The sequence below is a fragment of the Phoenix dactylifera genome, chromosome 4 (genome assembly GCF_009389715.1).
Source record: "Phoenix dactylifera cultivar Barhee BC4 chromosome 4, palm_55x_up_171113_PBpolish2nd_filt_p, whole genome shotgun sequence".
Taxonomy (NCBI): Eukaryota; Viridiplantae; Streptophyta; class Magnoliopsida; order Arecales; family Arecaceae; genus Phoenix; species Phoenix dactylifera.
The window spans coordinates 25,936,204-25,955,633 of NC_052395.1; the positions used below are offsets into that span (position 1 = coordinate 25,936,204).

The 19,430-nt window shown below is 37.5% G+C and overlaps 1 protein-coding gene across 1 annotated transcript; it reads right to left on the bottom strand.

Moving 5' to 3' along the window:
* Positions 1–1,107: 1,107 nt before the first annotated feature.
* LOC103717623 (putative aconitate hydratase, cytoplasmic) lies at positions 1,108–18,579 on the bottom strand. The gene is made up of 20 exons (XM_008806082.4): positions 18,019–18,579; positions 17,222–17,326; positions 15,894–16,054; positions 15,719–15,811; positions 15,259–15,444; positions 14,938–15,099; positions 12,403–12,547; positions 12,178–12,320; positions 11,747–11,803; positions 11,592–11,671; positions 11,419–11,494; positions 10,575–10,760; positions 10,391–10,458; positions 10,144–10,262; positions 9,889–10,010; positions 7,560–7,658; positions 6,347–6,826; positions 5,158–5,256; positions 4,813–5,055; positions 1,108–1,508 (listed from the first exon to the last, which is right to left on the bottom strand). Exons 1-20 carry the CDS (start codon positions 18,350–18,352, stop codon positions 1,434–1,436), a joined length of 3,033 nt encoding a protein of 1,010 aa, XP_008804304.2. The 5' UTR covers positions 18,353–18,579; the 3' UTR covers positions 1,108–1,433.
* Between the last annotated feature and the right edge of the window lie 851 nt (positions 18,580–19,430).

A 19,430-nucleotide genomic window follows, 5' to 3' on the forward strand; every position in this document is an offset into this window, starting at 1 on the left:
ACTCGAGTTTTTCTCTAGTTCCATTATATGGCTGGACTAAATTGTTCCTTTATTAGTGACAAAGGAAATATTCACTTGGAGATATGTTACATCTGGTCATACCTGTAGAAATAGTAATCTAGTTAAAGTAGAACAAAAACACAAGAAAAAAAAAAGAATGCTCTTTAAATCTCTGCATGCAAGAGCAACTTGCATGCAAATGATCCCATCACGAGCACAATCCAATTTTCTGAGGATCCAAAAATACTATTGACCAAGGTAGACTAATCGAACCAGTTAGCTGGCGACCAGGAACCTTAGCCAAGTTGATGTTCAGTCCGGGTTTAATGACCATGCTTCAAGCATTTCCATCACGCCGCTAGACAAGACTAGCTCATTCCAGGAAGATTGGTTTAGCACTCAAGCACGTTTATCAATTGATCAGTAATATTAATTCTTCACAGACTCTTGTATGTGAAAAAAGGCTTCAACATCTCTCAACAATTCTCTAAAATACTTGCTCATCATAATGGCCCTAGGTCACCGCTAATAAAGCAGATTACTAATTTGAAGGGGACTTCAATCAACTTTTCAGGCTTACATCTTTACTGTACCTTGCTGTTAAATGTTTATGCAAAATAAACAACTTTAATCCAATCTATTCCGCCAGGCAATCATTCTTACACTCAAACTAGAGTTTAGAGGGAAAAGAGATACATTTTTAAAAAAAAAATCAACACACAGTTAATACTCCAGTATTTATCCACTTCACCCAGACAAAACAGGAGGCCTCTGATGAAATGGAATAGCTTTATTCTACCGTCTCCCTCCATTTCTTTACTCATGCATTACACTTGACCCCATTAATCCAGTTTGTGCGCCATCAGTGAACCAGACACAGCCTAGGAGAGAACGTAATGACTGATGTAATGCACACCTGGAGATATCACCATTGCTAATCTCCAATCAAAATTTGGCCTACAACAGGCACAACAGCCAAGCACATGAACCTTCATTACGTGGATAGGGGATACCATGATTTTGCAACATTGCAAGAGATTTCCAAGCCATTTTTCATCATGACTCACAGCATTAGACATACTTAACAGCATTGTGTTAGAAAATATATTGTCAGCAGAAAAAACATATAATTCCAACATATTATCAGCATTTATCCACAAACGCACCACCAAGTTACCACAAAACAACACACATTAACATACTTCAAAAATATATTTTCATTAAACTGAAGTATCTATCATTGGCCTATGATTTTATCCGCTTCAGTGAGGCATATCAGGAAAATTTATTTGGCACATCACTTTATTACTAAAACTAATTCCTGCCAGAAACAACCAACCGCACCTCACAACAAGATTACAGTCCTGCAAGAACAAAGGTAAGAGCTGCTCCCAGCATACCAACACCTCAAGTCAACTCTCTAGATGTTTTGCTCAGCTCTCAGAATTGATCAGATTTCTAATAACATATGGAAGAATACCACCATGGTTGAAGTAAGCCAGCTCAACCTGCAGGGCCAACATCAATAAAGGTTATAAGTTTCAGTTAATGACTAATGATATTGAGGATACTCATGACCATAGTTGATAATAGATCTTCACTCTTTCTTTTTTCTTTTTTTATGGACACAGCATAGCACAGTGCTTCCATTACTGTCACATGCAATTAGTAGTAGTTGCACTACTATTTTTTTGTAACAGAATGAAGCTAATTGCACCTTTTCTTGGAAAGAAAATAAAGCACATAGCCATAACAGAATGAATGTTCTCCAACTTTACCTAACTCAACACTGTAGGCACACTTGTTTATACGTACAAAGATAGAACTTCTGAATATAAAATGTCCAATAATTTCTTTAGAAATCTAGTAATTACAAAATACATGAAAAGAATATTCAATCCGGTGACACCAGAAAAAGGAATTGTTGCAACAACCCTTTGAAATTGCTTATTGATATTCAGCATAGAAAGTGACTTGTACATGTGGCCCTCCAAAAATTCGAAACTTGCATACATGCTTGGGTGGTTTGATGAATCCCCTTCATTAACACTAACATTATCATATTCCGTTGTTATTATACCCCCTTATACTCCTCAAAAAAAGCACTTAATTGCTTCCTTCAAAAAGTGGAAAAAAAATATGTACTATCGGAAACCCTTTCACTAATAAAAAATTATCATATTACATTGCCATTATACCCCTAAAGTTTCTTTTCCTTTTTTTTCCGTACTCTTCACAAAAAAATGCTTCATAGGAATGTTCAAAAGGTGTAAAAGGAAATATATACTATTGGCACAAACACATATTTGTCCTGAAGTTTCCAAAACTTATATATAGCATAAAAACAGTGAATGGACAAATCAAGTTAACTTTTAACCTAGCTAAACTAAGGTTAGAATGATGAAGTGACTGTAACATGACCCGAAGGACATACATACAGATTTCAGTCTTTTAAAGGGCACACATCAAGTTCACTTTTAACCTAGCTAAACTAAGGTTAGAATGATGAAGTGACTGTAACATGACCCGAAGGATATACATACAGATTTCAGTCTTTTAAAGGGCATATCTAAACTATCAACACTTTGAAGGAAAAATAAGCAAGGGATTTTTGACAGGTAATAATTCAACACCCCCCTCCCACAAAAAGAGAAAAAAAAGTAGCCATTGAAGAAAAATGGATGCGTAAAATACGGGACATGGAAATAGAAGTGAGAGATGTCTCATAGAAGGGGAAAAAATGACAGCTAAAAATATGCAGGAAACACACAGCAAGCTCAAGGAATCAGCTAAGAAACCAATTTACACTAAATTCCACAGCTATTCCATACACGTTCTTTCATGTTTTCCACCTGTCCTGCCTTCTGGAAGGATTGAATTGTAATGGCGTCTCCAACACTGATTTATATGGAAAGCACGCTTCCCATTAGTATGGTTTTGATTTTATATGGCATGAAGATAGATGACGCAACAAGCTGGGTAGTAGATATGGCATTAAAATAGATTACAGCAACAAGTCGAATGGTGGAGATGCCTGGCTCCTTACAGATCTAACCATTGGTGTTTAAAAATGTGGTGGATACTGCCGCATTTGTGCATATGTATAAGTAGTTCCTTGACCAGGCCACACTGCCTATATGCAGTAATGTATGTGATCATACTGCATATAGACCATAAAAGATGGTCAACTTAGCATTGCGTACCCGTATACCTGGCCTATATTAGCATCATATGGTTGCATATTTGAGGCCACTTAGCAGCTACATATATGGCCTATTCTTATCTGGGCCATGCAGGTGCAGCAGCTTCAAGCTGATGGATATTAATTGCTATTAGATATTAATAGTGTTAAAATATTGAATATGCTATATTTATGGCTATTGGGTGTTGCATACTAAGAAATAAGCACTAATTATTAGTTGTAATTGCAATTATCCATCCATAAAAATTGTTATCATTATTCTTGTTTCTTATTGTACTTAATATACTATATTATTTTTAAATAGTTAGAAATAGGACCTATATATGCATCCATATATATAGCCTGCATATTGCATATGCATTATGTGGTCCCTTGATCGCCCACATATTCCAACTGCTTTTAAAACACTACTAACCATCAAAACCAAATCTACAATTGATAGGTTATTATGTGGTCCCTTGATCGCCCACATATTCGAACTGCTTTTTAAAACACTACTAACCATCAAAACCAAATCTACAATTGATAGGTTTCAGATCACAAAGAATTTATCTGGATTCTGATGCTCAAGGTGGCGAAGTCCCAACCAGCTTCCCTTCTTCATATCCACAAAGAGAGAAGAAAAGAAAGATCACAAGGTAGCAGATAGTGATAAAGAAGATATGCATGCATGTACACACACACACACCCGTGCGGGGACACAGAAAACACAGAAAACACCGAGGATTTAATCTAAAAGTATCCAGTTTTTTAGTAAATTCAAAACCTGTCTCGATTGAAGAGAAAAGGGGAAGAAGGGGGGGGGGGGGTGTGGAGGGAGGGAGGGAGGTAACCAGAAAGAATTCAAACCAATCCAATGAAGCATGACCCTAGATGGGAAAGAGAGAAGATAGAGACCTTTAAAAGAGCAAAGAATTCAAACCTAGGGGGCGGGAGGAAAGAGAGGGACCTTTAAAAAGTTGCCAGAAAGAATTCGAACCAATCCAATGAAGCATGACCCTAGATGGGAAAGGTGGAGAAACGTTACCCCATTAAAGCAAACCTCATGAGGCTGGCCATAATCATGGCTCATGTTAATCTTGGGGGAAAAAAATCCCTGGTCATAGTGAAGAATATTCTGGTGCAGAAGCATGGAATAGCGCTCTCAAGAGAAGAAAAAATTTTCGGAACAAGAGGAGGAACAAGAAAGCGCCTATAAAAGGAATAGCAGGAAAAAGATAATGTAAAAATCCCAAAGCAGGTATGGCACCAAATATAAAAGGTTCCAGCTACTAAGGACACATCTAGTTCTATCAAGCTGAATAGATCCAACATGTAATGTGCACATAGTCTTGGATCATTATATCAAAAGAGAAAATTTTCTATATTGTGATAACAATTGTGCGATTCTTAAACAAGAACACTTTTAGACTTAGGGTTTTTAACAGTTTTGATACTTATTAGAGCTTATTTAAGGTGTATAATGCGTGGGAGAACAGCAAGGTTTATTTTGTAACGGTTAATTAATTACAAAAGGCCGACAGAAATATATTAGCAAGTAAAATCAAAATTAATTGGCTGTGCAATTTAAGCATGTAATTTAGTATCTATGCAACAGGATGATCAATTACCTCTGTGTCAAAACGTACTGTACAGGTGAAAGATTTCCCAGCATCTGTGACAACAGTAACATCCTGACCTGGTCGTATTTCATGTATGTTGCTCGGAAGGTCAATTGTATACCGCTCATGACCTGTCAGACCTAGTGAGTCAGCATCCTGACCAGGTTTAAAACACAGTGGGATAACACCCATGCCAACTAAATTGCTACGGTGGATTCTCTCAAAGCTTTTAGCAATCACAGCTTTCACACCCTGATATGGAAAAGAAGACAACATTACAGGAGAATCACGAGAAATAAGAATGAACAACCTGCTAACATACAAGAAAACACTGAATTTTAAAGAGAGACAAACCAACAGCATAGGGCCCTTGGCAGCCCAGTCCCGAGAGCTACCACTCCCATATTCTGCTCCAGCCAAAACTATGGTGTCATGTCCATCAGCCTTATATCTCTGGAAAAGATGTTCAGCATGACATAAAAAAGGGAGATCAAGTTCTGTTCCTACACTGTGAAGCAAGTTATCACAAATAAATCTAGCATCCAACCCAGATGTTAATTGGTTGATGCTGTAATATGATAGATGATTAATGAGGCTGTAGGATCCAAACAAAATCATCCATCAAGGACGTGGAACATGACATGCTTTCTATAGCTCGAAACCAAGGTCTGCCATCTCGGTACCAGGCCTCATACCGTGCCACCCTATTACTGTGTCGGTATGCCCAATATAAAGCCCGGCTCGGCGTACCGAGTTCGATATACCCCTCGTACCACGGATGGTATGCCCCATTCTGGTGTCATCCGATTCGGCATACCGAGTGTCAGTATGCCCTCCGTACCACATACGGCTCCAAATCGATATGGTGCGGTACGTTCCGTACCGCATGATTCAATACAGTATGACATACGTTGCTCGAAACTATCTCACACTTTATTTCCAAATATGAAAATTATTGAAATATTCTCTCATTAACAGGTTCATTTACATCATTGTTAGTGCACTAGAACCAAACATTAGAAAAGTTGGAAAAACAAAAATTTCAGCAAAAGCAAGAAGTCTACACACCCAAAAAATATTTCCTAGCAAAACATAATTGGAGCCCCAGCAGAAATTCCCACTTCTGCATGCTTGGCTTGATGGAGTAAAGACCAAACATTAAATTAAGCCTTGACATCCCAAAACCAAATGATTGCCAGACAAACCACAAAAGATTAAAGAAGAAATAAGGAAAATGGTCTAGAACCAATCATCACAATGTAGTAATACAGGCAACAGTAAATTTCAGTCAACTTTACGGATAGTCTGACATCTGCCAATGAAGCATCTATATTTGTGGAACCAATTCAGAAATCTTGTGACTATGCAATTTTTTACAGCTAGAACCCTCCATTATTCTACTGGTGTTAGAAATGATATGGGCAATGGTCCTTGTCATATCAAAAACCACAGGATATCCAATCTAATCATCTAAGAATACAAATATTACATGAACAGAACATGCTCCAATGGAAAAGCTCAGTAGTCAGTACCAAAAACTTACCATTGCCACATCAAACACATAAAGTTTCTCCCCTGTCGGAATGTGAATTGTCTTTGGGCCCACTTCTCCCTTCAAGAGTTTATTTACAAGGCGAATGTTAGCAAAGGTTCCCCTTGCCATTACTTCATCATTGCCACGGCGACTGCCATATGAATTGAAGTCTTTGCGGTCCACACCACGCTCAAGTAGGTATTTTGCAGCTGGGCTGTCCTTGTGGATGCTCCCTGCTGGTGAAATGTGGTCTGTTGTAATGCTGTCACCGAAGTTCAGTAAGCAGTATGCATTTTTCACCCCATGAGGTCCAGGTGGAGTCATTGTCATATTTTTGAAGTAGGGGGGCTCATGAATGTAGGTAGAATTAGGGTCCCATGAGTATAAATTTGTGGCTGGGACCGATAGTTGGTTCCACATTGGATTGCCCTTTGTGATTGCCTCATAAGTGCTCTTAAACATGTCTGGCAACACACTTGATTGAACAACCTGAATGGTAACACATTTTTGGTTAGTGATTATTTTAAATTTGAAATGGTTGATGAACAAAGGTGGTGTTCTTTCTAAACTACAGGTGTATATTAGAGGAAAAGAAAAGCATATACAAAAAGTGCACTAGTGGTGCAGCATTGAAGACAAATGATTTGTTACCCTCAAGGTTCATCGTCTCGGAATCGGACCCCAAAATGGTACCATCCTATTACAATATCGGTACATGGTACAATACGAGATGGCGAGGCATATCAAATGTCCGTATGGTATAAGACTGCGTACCGGTTAGACACCGGTATGGAATGGTACCAACCGGCAAATCTTGGTTACCCTCCTAGTGGTGGAGATCTAGGATTTGAATCATCAGGATGTGCATCCAAGTTTTTTATTTCTAACTGTAGTACACAACAAATTGCCACAGGCAGTGAAACCTGCAATATGGATGAAATATGGGCTGTACGGCCATATGGGCCTTCTTTGCATCCAGCCATTAGGGTTCCAATCACCTATGGCCTCATATTACCCACCAAAAGAGAAGGCGGATGTAAAGGTTGACACAGTTCTTGCCCAAATGAAAAAGGGGAAAAGAGAGAGAGAAAGAAAGAGAGAGTATATGATTCCTTGAGAGTTTTCAACACATAAGAAGTCTTTAGTGTCCCATTTAGAAAAGAGTATGGAACATATATGACAGTTCTAAGCTAACAAATATCTTCAAGATTTACAGTATTACCTCTGCAATTTCTTCAGTGGATGGCCATATGTCCTTGAAGTACACACTCTTCCCATCCTTTCCTATTCCAATTGGCTCCTTCTCGAAATCAATGTCAACCTATAAATGATATCATAATGTAAGTTAAATGAAACACATTCGTATATGTAGAACACCTTATTTATTTAATCGTTAGCTTCACTGTCAAGAGATTCAGTTCACTTTAAAAAAAAAAAATCATGATTGGTATCACGTAATGTAACAGTGTTAAAGAATATATTTTGTTCATAAATGTGGTTTTCATGAATAGGAACCTATCTATTGTGTAAATTATAGGTATACCAACCACATGTTTTGCAATTCGAAGTATTATGATCAGCATATGTGAATAATAAGAAAAAAAGAACTGGAAACAACAGATATGAATCAGCACAAGATAAGCCCACATAGCATAGTGACTTTCTGCATTTATTTGAATCATAAAGTGTCCGTGCCACTTTTATCTGTCTCAAACATCCTAACTTAATGCAAGTGAGCATCTCAAGTAAATGCATGAAACTGAAACCAGGAGAGGTAAAATATAGGAGAAACTATTGATATACTATAACAAAAAGATTTAGTAATAGATGCTCTTTAAATATATGTGCATCTTTTAGTGCAAATTAGCCAAGACAACAAAAGCAGTATTCCTCAATTAAATTTTAGACATACGCAACTACCACCCGCACGATCCACTAAAAACTTAATATTCAGTTAGTGCAAACTAGCCAAGACAACAAAAGTAGTATTAATCAATTAAAAAAGATTTAGTAATAGCTACTACCACCTGGCCCAATCCACTAAAAACTTAATATTCAGTTGCTACATTTCTATTTTGCAGATACAAGTTTTCTTTCTCCATAGGAGTAAGAAATATATTATTGCATAAAAGCAGAGTACTTGATCTCTTTGTCCAGCTAGAATAAGCAACATTCACATTAGGGCTGGAAATGGGCTTGGGCCGGGCCGAGGCCCATCGGCCGGGCTTTGGGCTTGGCCCAAAAGAGTTTAGACCGAATTTGGGCTTAAATGTAAAGCTCATTCCCGAGTATGTCATTGGCCCGGCCCAAGCCCAAGCCCGAACAATGCCCAAAACGAGGCTTGAATTCAGGCCCGAATCAAGTTGTTTTTGTGTGCTGTTATTTAGAGAGAATAATGAGGAAGTAAAGAACAAATTAAAATGGGTTTAGCTAAGAATAATGTATCATGTATCATTTACTTGTGTTATAGGAGAGAGCCTAATTTTTAACTAGCTCATTTATTTGTGAAGCAATATTATGAAATATTAAGCTTCAATCGGGTTCAAGCCAGACCTATTTTTGGCCCAAATGGGTAATTCGGGTCGGGCTCAGGCCTGGGCTCGAGCTTGGATTATCCAAAATTTTCGGGCTGAAGCCCGAAAAGAAAATTCAGGTGGGTTCAAGTAAGGGCATAGCCCAGCCCGGCCCGACCCACTTCCAGCCCTAGTTCACATGTACCCATAAGTCTAATGCATGTTGAGCAATTCAGAATTTTGGATACTCATTATAACATCAAATTGCATTTTTTTGGTGACAGAATTGCATTTTTTTTCACTGATCAACATATAGTTAGACTCTTTGAATGGCACCTCCAATCTGGTCACTAAAAAAATCTCACCATAATCAAATCAGAAGTTGGTTTTTGTTGTTCTTGGAGTTTGTTTAATGGTCTTAAAAACTTTACAGAATGTCAAACAATCCTGTAACCCTGTGCTAACTTTGAAGTTTGACTCGGATATATGTATTTGACAACAAAAGCCAGACAACAAAACCTTATTTTGTTGGAATTGTTTACATGATGACATCCTGCCTGCCATGTTATAATATTTTTTCATTATTCTTGATGTTAATGCCCTGCAGTTGAAGTAACAAATGAACAATCTTATATTTCACTAATTATAGCTGCTACCATTTTTGAAGTCCATAAGGCTTTATCAGCTGACAAAAGACCTTTAAGCATACGTATTCAACAAGCAACAATTATTGAAATTCTGAAAACAAAAGCAGCATCACTATTTTGGTATGAAATGATAGCACTAAACATATAATGTTAGCACTTGGATATGTACATTATATATGAAAGTAAGGCTAATCCAAGCACTTTCTTTACATTAAATGGTCAAGAACAAAAATTGTTCAGTTTCTTGGATGCATATCGAAACAGTTTCTTGATCACTTTCTTGTGTTACTTTTATATTTCTGAATCTTTTCTAATACATGCTAACACTTTCGAGCCAACTGCTTTCCCAGTATTGTTGATGACACAAACACAAACACCAATATTTACTTACCGTGCCTGCAAGAGCATATGCTACAACAAGTGGAGGTGAAGCAAGATAATTAGCTCGAGTTAGGGGATGCACTCGGCCCTCAAAGTTCCGATTTCCAGAAAGCACTGCAGCAGCAACAATATCTGTGACAACAATACAAAGAAAATCAATATAAGATTCACATAAAATATATACAATGTAGTGTATTCATGTAGAGAAAAAGAAATAAATAGTGACAAAAGTAGTAATGAAAGTAAAGGCAAAATATAGTGCTACCATTTTCAGAGACAGCAGCAGCAACAGACTCATCAAGATCTCCAGAGTTTCCTATACAAGTAGTGCAGCCGTATCCAACTATATGGAAACCTTGTTGATTTAAATAGTTTTGCAGTCCACTAGGAAAAACAATAACCACATTTCAGATTCTCTTCAATAATAGAAGTGAAGTATTAATGGAATAACAAGAGTAATATGACAGAAAATGGCAATTTAAGAGTTGTTTTTACATTACAAATCCATATACCTCTTGAGCAAATACTTGGTAACAACTCCAGATCCTGGGGCAAGACTTGTTTTTATCCATGGCTTAACCTGTTAACTATGTTTAGTTTGTCAATAATACACCGAAAAAGTAGGAAGGCAAAACTCAAAACCAAAGAAAAACAGGTTTGCCCTGGGCCATGATATATTTGGGTATAAGAACAAACCTCAAGACCCAATTCACAAGCTTTCTTTGCAACAAGACCAGCACCCAGCATGACACTGGGATTGGAGGTGTTTGTGCAGCTCGTAATAGCTGCTATAACAACACTACCATGTCTGAGCTCTGCAGGTTGTCCATGAAAAGAGAACTTCACAACTTTGTCCTGTGAATCTTTTGGCACGGCAAAGCCCTGACAATAACAAAGTCAAAGTGCTCAGTGACTACGATATGTAAACCACATGGATTACAACTGAACTAAAATCAAGTAAACATGCACCCAAGTTCCTTAGCATTGCATATGAGTCGACAATCTGACTTCAATATGTACCATGTTAAAATTATGATAAGGCATAAAATTCAATCTGAGTTCCAGGTTTATATCTACAAAATTGATTTAAAAAAGTACAGAATATCATTAGATGTGGTGCAACAATTAGGAATTTAGGATTATATGCTAAAATCGGCCGATAGCATGAAACCTAGCGAAATTATAAGCAGCCGATGTGTAACAAAGACTACATGAAGTAGTGGTCAAGGCCGCATAATGCATTAATCTATATGTACAAGACTTCCAGCATAAAAATTATCATTGGTATCAAAATTCGCCGTACCAGTACCGAACCCCGTACCAACGCCGCACTAGTATAGGCGTACCGAGTGTCGGTACGGGAACATTGGCGTACCGATACCGGTACCCATCGGTACGGGAACAGTATGCCCGATACTGACCGGTACAGCATACCATGATTGGTATACTCAATTTGTATAGAACTACAGATTCTGGTATGGATAGAAACCCTAGCTGCAGTTGGAAGAAAACAATCTACAATGTAGTTCACACTCATCACCTTGAATCCAACTTTATTGTCGAGACAAGAATGCCAGTCTGCCTTCATTTCTTTCAGAGGAACTCGGTCGTGCGGTCTGTCATAGATATTAGTAGAAGAAACTTCAGAGACAAATCAGGAACGAAACTATAGATGAACTATTGACAGCAGGAAATACTATGCATGCAGATTACCTCTTTGGACCTGAAACACAGGGCTCAACATCTGTGAGGTCCAACTCTAGATAAGATGAATAAACTCTTTCTACTTGAGGCTGACTCGCAAAAAACACATCAGTCATGCAACTCTTAAAACTTATATGTATAATTTCTTAAAAAGAAAGGCTTACCTCACTATAATCAACAAACATCTTGTTAGCTCGCAGATAGGACTCAATCATTGCTACCTATATACATTAATTGAAAGAAAAGGTTTCTATTTAGTAAACCAGCCTCGCTTAGATGGTTCTATATTCAGAACTTGCTACAAAATAATGGAAAACTCCCACCAAAAAATATAGAAAATTTGGTTAAAGATATTTAACTTCTTTGATGCACACAATAACAAAACTAGATTAACAAGGATGTAATAGACCATAAAACATGCAGGAATTTCTCTGCACTTCTTTGTTTCTTTTTTTCACCCAGAATATTTTCCAAAAAGTTGTGAAAATGGAAAGACAAGCAATTTCCTCTTTATCACAAGCGTTGAGTAAAAACTGACAGTGCAGTAAATCAGAAGAAATACACCAGGTTCCACCAAGAACTTTGAAATACTCACAGTTTCATCACTTCTTCCTGTCAGTTTGAGATATTGCAGAGTGACATGATCTACAGGAAAGAAACCCATGGTTGCTCCATACTCAGGAGACATATTAGCGATTGTTGCCCTGTCAGCCAATGATAACTCACCCATACCCTCACCTATATAATGAGGTTTTAGGATTCAGAAAAGGATGGTGCTGAATTAGTGCTAATAAATCGATGAGTAAGAAATGATATCTACCGTAGAACTCAACAAACTTGCCGACGACACCATGCTTTCTCAGCATTTGTGTTACAGTCAATACTAGGTCAGTTGCTGTGACCCCATCGTGTAATTTCCCAGACAACTTGAACCCCACAACACCAGGTAAAACCATGCTCATGGGCTGCCAAATCAGATAAATAAAGCATTAGCCACTTAAAACAAACTACAAACATAGAACTAAATCTTGTTTTAATATTCCAGTGAAGAAGCACGAGCATGGAGTAAATTATGAAACAAGGAAACAAGCAAATTATCTCTATGGAAAGGTTATTTTAAAATGTTGCTTAATCAGTTAATTTGATAAATTTCCTTCTAATGTGAAGATTTTTGATGTTTTCAGCACAATGTAAAAAATTAATAATAGTGCTCTTGAAAAAAAGTGCTAACTATTGCATAAATTTAATGCCAAAATATAGTGCCAAATAAAATACATCTGAACACAAAAAAATAATTAATTTGCAGAATAGTTGTTAATTAGCAGAATAGTTGTATTCTTAATCTATAAAGAAATTTCGCATTGCCACACAAAAAAAAGACTCCAAATCTCCAATAGTTTGCATGTAAATTGCAAACAGTATGTTCACTGACTTGTAAATACTCAAGTCTCCCATGAAAGGAGGGAGGTAGCACCAGAGACCTTATTCAAAAAGATAGGTAAATACAGTTAGATGGAGGTAGATTAAAGCCTCACCTTGCATTCCAAGCAAAAAAGACCTTGACTTATTCATATTAAAAAAAGATTAATGAAAGACAAACAAGGTCTGCCAGGAAATCGTTTGGGTACACTTTGTCAAAGGAAAGCAGCCCAAACAAGAGCCCAGCCAGAAAACCCTAACCTATCCAATTTGTCAAAATAATTCTTGGTTTCCCATTGGCAATTAGTTAAAAGAGGTTGGCCTAAAGAGGTAAATCGATCTGTAACTCGCCAACCCACCCCCTGCCCCCTCCCCCACCACCCCACCTTTTTTGGGTCAGGTGGGGAGTTTTCGTGGTTTGCTGCCTTTTCTGCTGCTGTTGTTTTCAGAAAATGTCTTCGTAGTATGTGTAGTAAAAGAACTCCTTATGGAATAATCTACTGCATATTGAAGTTAGTCTGAGATTAAGCTAGAAATGGAGTTAACAATCAAATTGTAACTTTAATTGATCAACTGGTTGTCTTCTAAGGTACTGAAGAAGATTAGCAAAAGAGAAGATCACCAATAACTGCTTAAGAATGAAGGCCTGTTTTAAAAGGATTAAATTGACATAATAGTGCCACCTTTTAAGAAGCTAAGCATAGGCTAAAAGCCTGAACAATATACAACTGCAGTCAATGAAACCTGGATTCTAGTTATCATATGAAAGCTTGGTGGTGACCCATAAATATCCATTTCCCCTCTTTTATTCATCATATCCTCCCTTGGTCAAATAGAGGCAGAGTAAGAACCAATAAGAACCTGTGGCAGAAAAGGAAGCACAAAAAACAAAGGGAAGCAGCATTGGAAGACTATCAGCTTCCACGACTGCTTGAATGGCAAGAATAATGGGTTCAAGCATTTGGTAGTTTTGGTGGTCTTGGTTCTAAACTATTCTAAAGAATGTACTTGTGTAATTAACAAAAATAAAGGGAAAAAAGATTTAGACGAGGACTCAAGCTTTGTTCGCTTGCTGATAGAATGGAATAACAGAAAAGTGAACCAGCAGAAAAAAGAAAAACAAAACTTGGAATCTTCTTTGGATGAACTAAGAAGATCATAGAGAAAGTTGCAGAGAAAATTTTTAAGATATGGTAAGATTGAAGTATTGAACCACTAAACTATATGTTATTTTCTCCAAAATTGCTGTTTTCCAAATAAGAAATATTTTAGGCCTCCTAGAGAAAATGTAGAGTTTATTTTCTTCTTACTTCCTCGCCCTGATTTTTCCTTTTAATTCTCCAACAAACCGCCTTTACTCTCAATTTCTCAGCAAAAAAATAGAACTTTAAATTTAGGGAATAAATATATCAAACAATGCCTTATAATGCATAGACTGGCACTAGTAGTCACAAACATATCAATGTGTTAGCACTGAAATCATATCTAAAAAAGAAGAAAAAAGGTTTAAGTATAAATGACCACGAGAGGCAAAAAGATAAGAATAACTATAAAAAAACTGTGGAGCTTCCGAGTAATTAAATCTATTTTTTTTCATAGAATGAATATTCAAAATTAAAATATAAAACATATATCAGATGCGTAACTTATGTACATAGCATTGTATGGCAACAGAGTTTGAAATTATAGGAACAATTCTAGGTCTTGAAATATGCAGTGACTGAATATCATCCATATGCAGTTTAAGTGGAAAACAGGCAAAAGGGGCATTTGTCTTCCAAACCGTTAACCATAATAGATTTAAAAAGAAAGCTACTCTAGCGATCAGTACACTTTAAATCCACATAATAACTTTCATCCAGAACAGATACCGGTTAACCAATCAGTCCTTTAAAGAGAATAAAGGGACCTATTCTATGATACTTTACGTCTTTACCTGACCAAGCATTGTAGCCTCAGCTTCAATTCCTCCAACTCCCCAGCCAGCAACGCCTAATCCATCAATCATAGTTGTATGCGAATCAGTTCCAACCACACTATCAGGGTACAGAATGCCATCACTGTTGAAGACAACTCGGCCAAGGTATTCCAGATTAACCTGAATTTTTTTTTCACCGCACCTTCAGATAAAACTAATACAAAAAAACCATAATAATCATGATTCATGATGCTTACAACATCAGTTTAAGATTGATATGGAATAAACTTAATACAGGAGGAAAGCACCACAGCTTCTAAGATAGTTTAAAACTCTTACCTGGTGTACAATACCAGAACCTGGAGGAACAACGAGCATATTATGAAAAGCAGTAGATCCCCATTTAAGAAAGCTGAATCTCTCCTTATTCCTTTGGAATTCAAGTTCCATGTTCGCCTGAACAGCATTCTCTGACTTTGCCACATCTACCTGTACCGAGTGATCGATAACAAGATCTACAGGAACCTGTATGGAGGAGAACAAGGAGTTAAAAATATAAATGGCTCACATCCAGCATGAAAGGATGATTCACATATTGGTGCTACTAATGTGATCTAAAAGTTCACAGAATTTATGGATGCCTTGCTCATAAATGTTTATCTCTCCTAAAAACGAAAGAATTAGCTAAACCATTAGATAGAATCGAGACATAAAAAAAATATCAGCAGGGGGTGTAACAGAGGCTGGTTCTTTTTTTTTTTGGAGGGCGGGGGCAGTGGGGCACAGAAACCTAACACACCAATGGATTGATCTTATTAGAATCGCTTCCCAGCTTGTTCATAGCATCACGCATGCAAGCAAGGTCAACAACAGCTGGAACACCAGTAAAATCCTGCACAAAAAAATTTGATTAATAGCAAGAAAAATAAGGCCCTTTAGGGACAGCATAATGTAGATGAGTCACGTGGATCAACCTGCAAAAGAACACGAGCAGGCTTGAATGGTATCTCGACTTGTTTTGGGGATGTATTCTCCCAATCGATAATTTTCTCAACATCATTCTTCGTGACTTGGAAGTTATCGCAATTACGAATTGCTGATTCAAGAAGAATCCGGATAGAGTATGGCAGCTTATCTGCAATGCATAAAAAGAAAAATGGTCAATGCACTTCTCTTCAAAAATCACTTGCATATTGGGAAAAGAAAGTTCCCATAGCATAACCTTTTTTTCTCTGTTTTCTTTTCATAATAAGCAACAAGTAAAGTTTCATTAACTATATAAGCTTCAAATCTCCACTAATGCACTAAGCATTCTCAGTAACATATAGCATCGCATCAGCTTCCACAAGCATTTTTCCATCCATTCATTTGCAAACGAAAAAAAAAAAAAATATATATATATATATGGATGTATGTATGTATGTATGTATGAATGTATGTATGCATATGTATGTATGTATGCATATACATACATCTATACATCTATGTATGTATGCATATATATACATATTTCTATACATCTATATACATACATATAGATATATATTTCTATACATCTATATACATACATATAGATATATATGTATGTATGTGTGTGTATATATATATGTATATGGGTATACGCATACATGTTTACGTAGATGTATATACATGTATGAATATATATAGGTATAGATATATACACACATGTATATGTATATATGTACATGTAGATATATGTATATGTGTATGCATACATATATATATATGTATATGTGTATATATGTATATGTGCATGCATATATATGCATATGTATATGTGTATGCATATATAGACAGATAGATATAGATAGATAGATAGATAGATAGATAGATAGACACACACACACACACACACATATGCAATATGTGTCAACAACCAAAATCACACCAAATAGGATCTTCTAAATTCTCACTTCCTCAACTCAGCCCCTAGCCACAGAATGAACTACACTAGCAGCAGGAACAGCAGCCTCACAATTCAAAAACTAAGCTCTGCAGTGCTACTGAATGGTAATCAAATAAAAGTTTCAGGAAAGAAAAGAAAAACAACAGAATCATTCATGGCCTCAGTTCTTGCATTCATATGCCATATTGGATGTGGAGCTGCCAAAAAAACCATGCAGATCAAAGTGCATTGCGTAATCTACATTGGGTCAGGCAACTTGATAGTAAAACCAATGTTCCTGACAACATGTTTTCATGTAGTAGAATAACTGATCCAGGAGGGGGTTTTTTTTCATGACAAAAGCGGTTCCAAGAGAGATATTAGCAGATGCATTACCGATTCTTGGATCACTAAGTGCGGGTAAGCTGTAGAATTTCCCAAATTCGCCACCCCCAGGCTTTGGAAGGCTAGTCAGTATGTTCTTGAACGGATTCTCAGTAGCTGAATATTCACATACAAGCAATCAGAAAAGCATATAAGCGGTCATCATACATAATCCATACCATTTAAAGTAACTCAAGAACTTAAAAGGAATACAGATACTTTACCATCCAAACCAAAAATGCCCAGACTTAGATACAAACAAAGTATTCAAGATTCAATTCTAGGAGTCCTTGAATCATGATATGTTCTGTATGATAAATTATCAATGTTTAGATGTGAATTAAAATTTCGGAACTCCTCAGAGGAATAAATTAAAATCTTTAGGCCGTTATATGCTTTTTTTTAATCAAAAATAAAATAAAAGCATTATATTCTGGTAGAATCTTGAAAAGGAATTCTTAAAAAAGGCGGATTCTTACAAAGAAATACAGAAATCAAAATACTCATCCAGTCTGTGGTTTTTCCACCGTAAACTCCAGCAAAAACCTCCAGAAATTCCAAAACAGCAAAGAAATTGACCTCCAATAAAATCAGAAAGCCCAATCCACCCCCCGCCCCCAAAAAAAAAGAAAAAAAAGAATCGAATATTCTCGTCACCGGCTTAGAATAACGAGTATAAAAGACTAAAAATTCCAGAACAGCCAAGACATTGACCTCCAACAAGATCAGAAGCTTAGAAAAGAAAGAGAGAAACGAATAAAGAATCGACTTTTCATCAAAAAAAAGCATTCAAGAATCGAATATTATACCCATGGTGGCCATTTTCCTCCGGAACCGTTCGATCACGGCCGCCGAGCTCCTGATCTGGGCCCTAAGACTCACCGGCGACCTCCAACTCCCGTGCCGCCAAGTGCCGAACGACCTAACGAGAGGCCGGGGTAAAGAAGAGCAGGATCTCGAGAATCCGATCGACCTCGAGCCGAGCAAAGAAGACGAAGAAGTTCCCGAGAAGCGAGAAGAAGAAGCAAAAGCTCTGGAGACAAGAGGACAATTGGAGGAGGAGGAGGAGGAGGAGGAAAACCTAATCCCAGAAGAAGCCAGCCTGAGGAGTCCAGACGAAGGGGAGATGGCTTTATACATCATTGAGTGACATCAAGATAAGAAGATGAGGAGGAAGGCGAGAACGCGACCGCTTCTTTCTAGAACGAGATGGCGGTGATGTTGGACTGCGCGATTTCTGTTACTGAGACTCGTCGTCGTCTTCTTGATGAGGATTGGACCATCGGAGAGGGCGACGGGAGATAGGAGTGGAGCGAGAGAGATGGGCGTGATGACATACAACCGTAATGAAGGAGGGTTGCGGGAAAAGGCATCATGGTCTGCCGTTCGCCCGTTCGGGCCGGATAGATACAGCAGGATCCTGGAGTGTTCCAGAAGGCCTGATCGGATGTTTCATGACGAACGGGGAACACCCGAGAGTAGTGATGTGGTGGGGCCCGCTGCTCTCTTTTTTTTCCCTGGGAATGTGTATACGGTGAACGGTGCTCGGGAAAGAGAGCCGAGTCGAGCACGGGATGATGCCTCTGGATCGTCCTCCATGACCAATGGGTCGCAGTAAAATTTTGTTTGGTGGTTTTAGACTTTGGTGGAGACGAACCGTGTGACTTTTGGATTTTGGGTGATTCGGCTGGCCGGTTTGGGCCATGCTCGACACGTAATGATGATAAAAGCTACGATGATTGGCTAAAAGCTGGAGGCACCGGCGGCATGGGTGGGCCACCACTTGTTTGGAAACATCTTAACCATGGTGAATAGTAATGTAGCTTTTGAGATCAAGTAAGTTTATAGGTAATGGAGGGTTTTATATATGGTCGATCATTTAAAAAAAGCTATATGGATTAAAGAAAAAGAATTGTGCAAGCGCTTTATAATTTTCTATTTTTAATTTTATTTAAATGTATCTGTACTATATCAACCATCTAATTTTTAATATATATATAACATCACAACAATTTGTCTGCAATAACTCATCAGTCGCCTACCTACACCATCTACTTAACAATAGCATGGGGCTGACACGGTTTTAGGTTGATTTGCCCAATATATGAGTATATAGCATTCTGGAAAAAGCTTCAGTACCTAACGCGTAAGGAGAAAAGCTCAATATCAACCTAGACATTTGTTGTTATATTTCCTTCTTCATATGCTATTCGTACAGCAG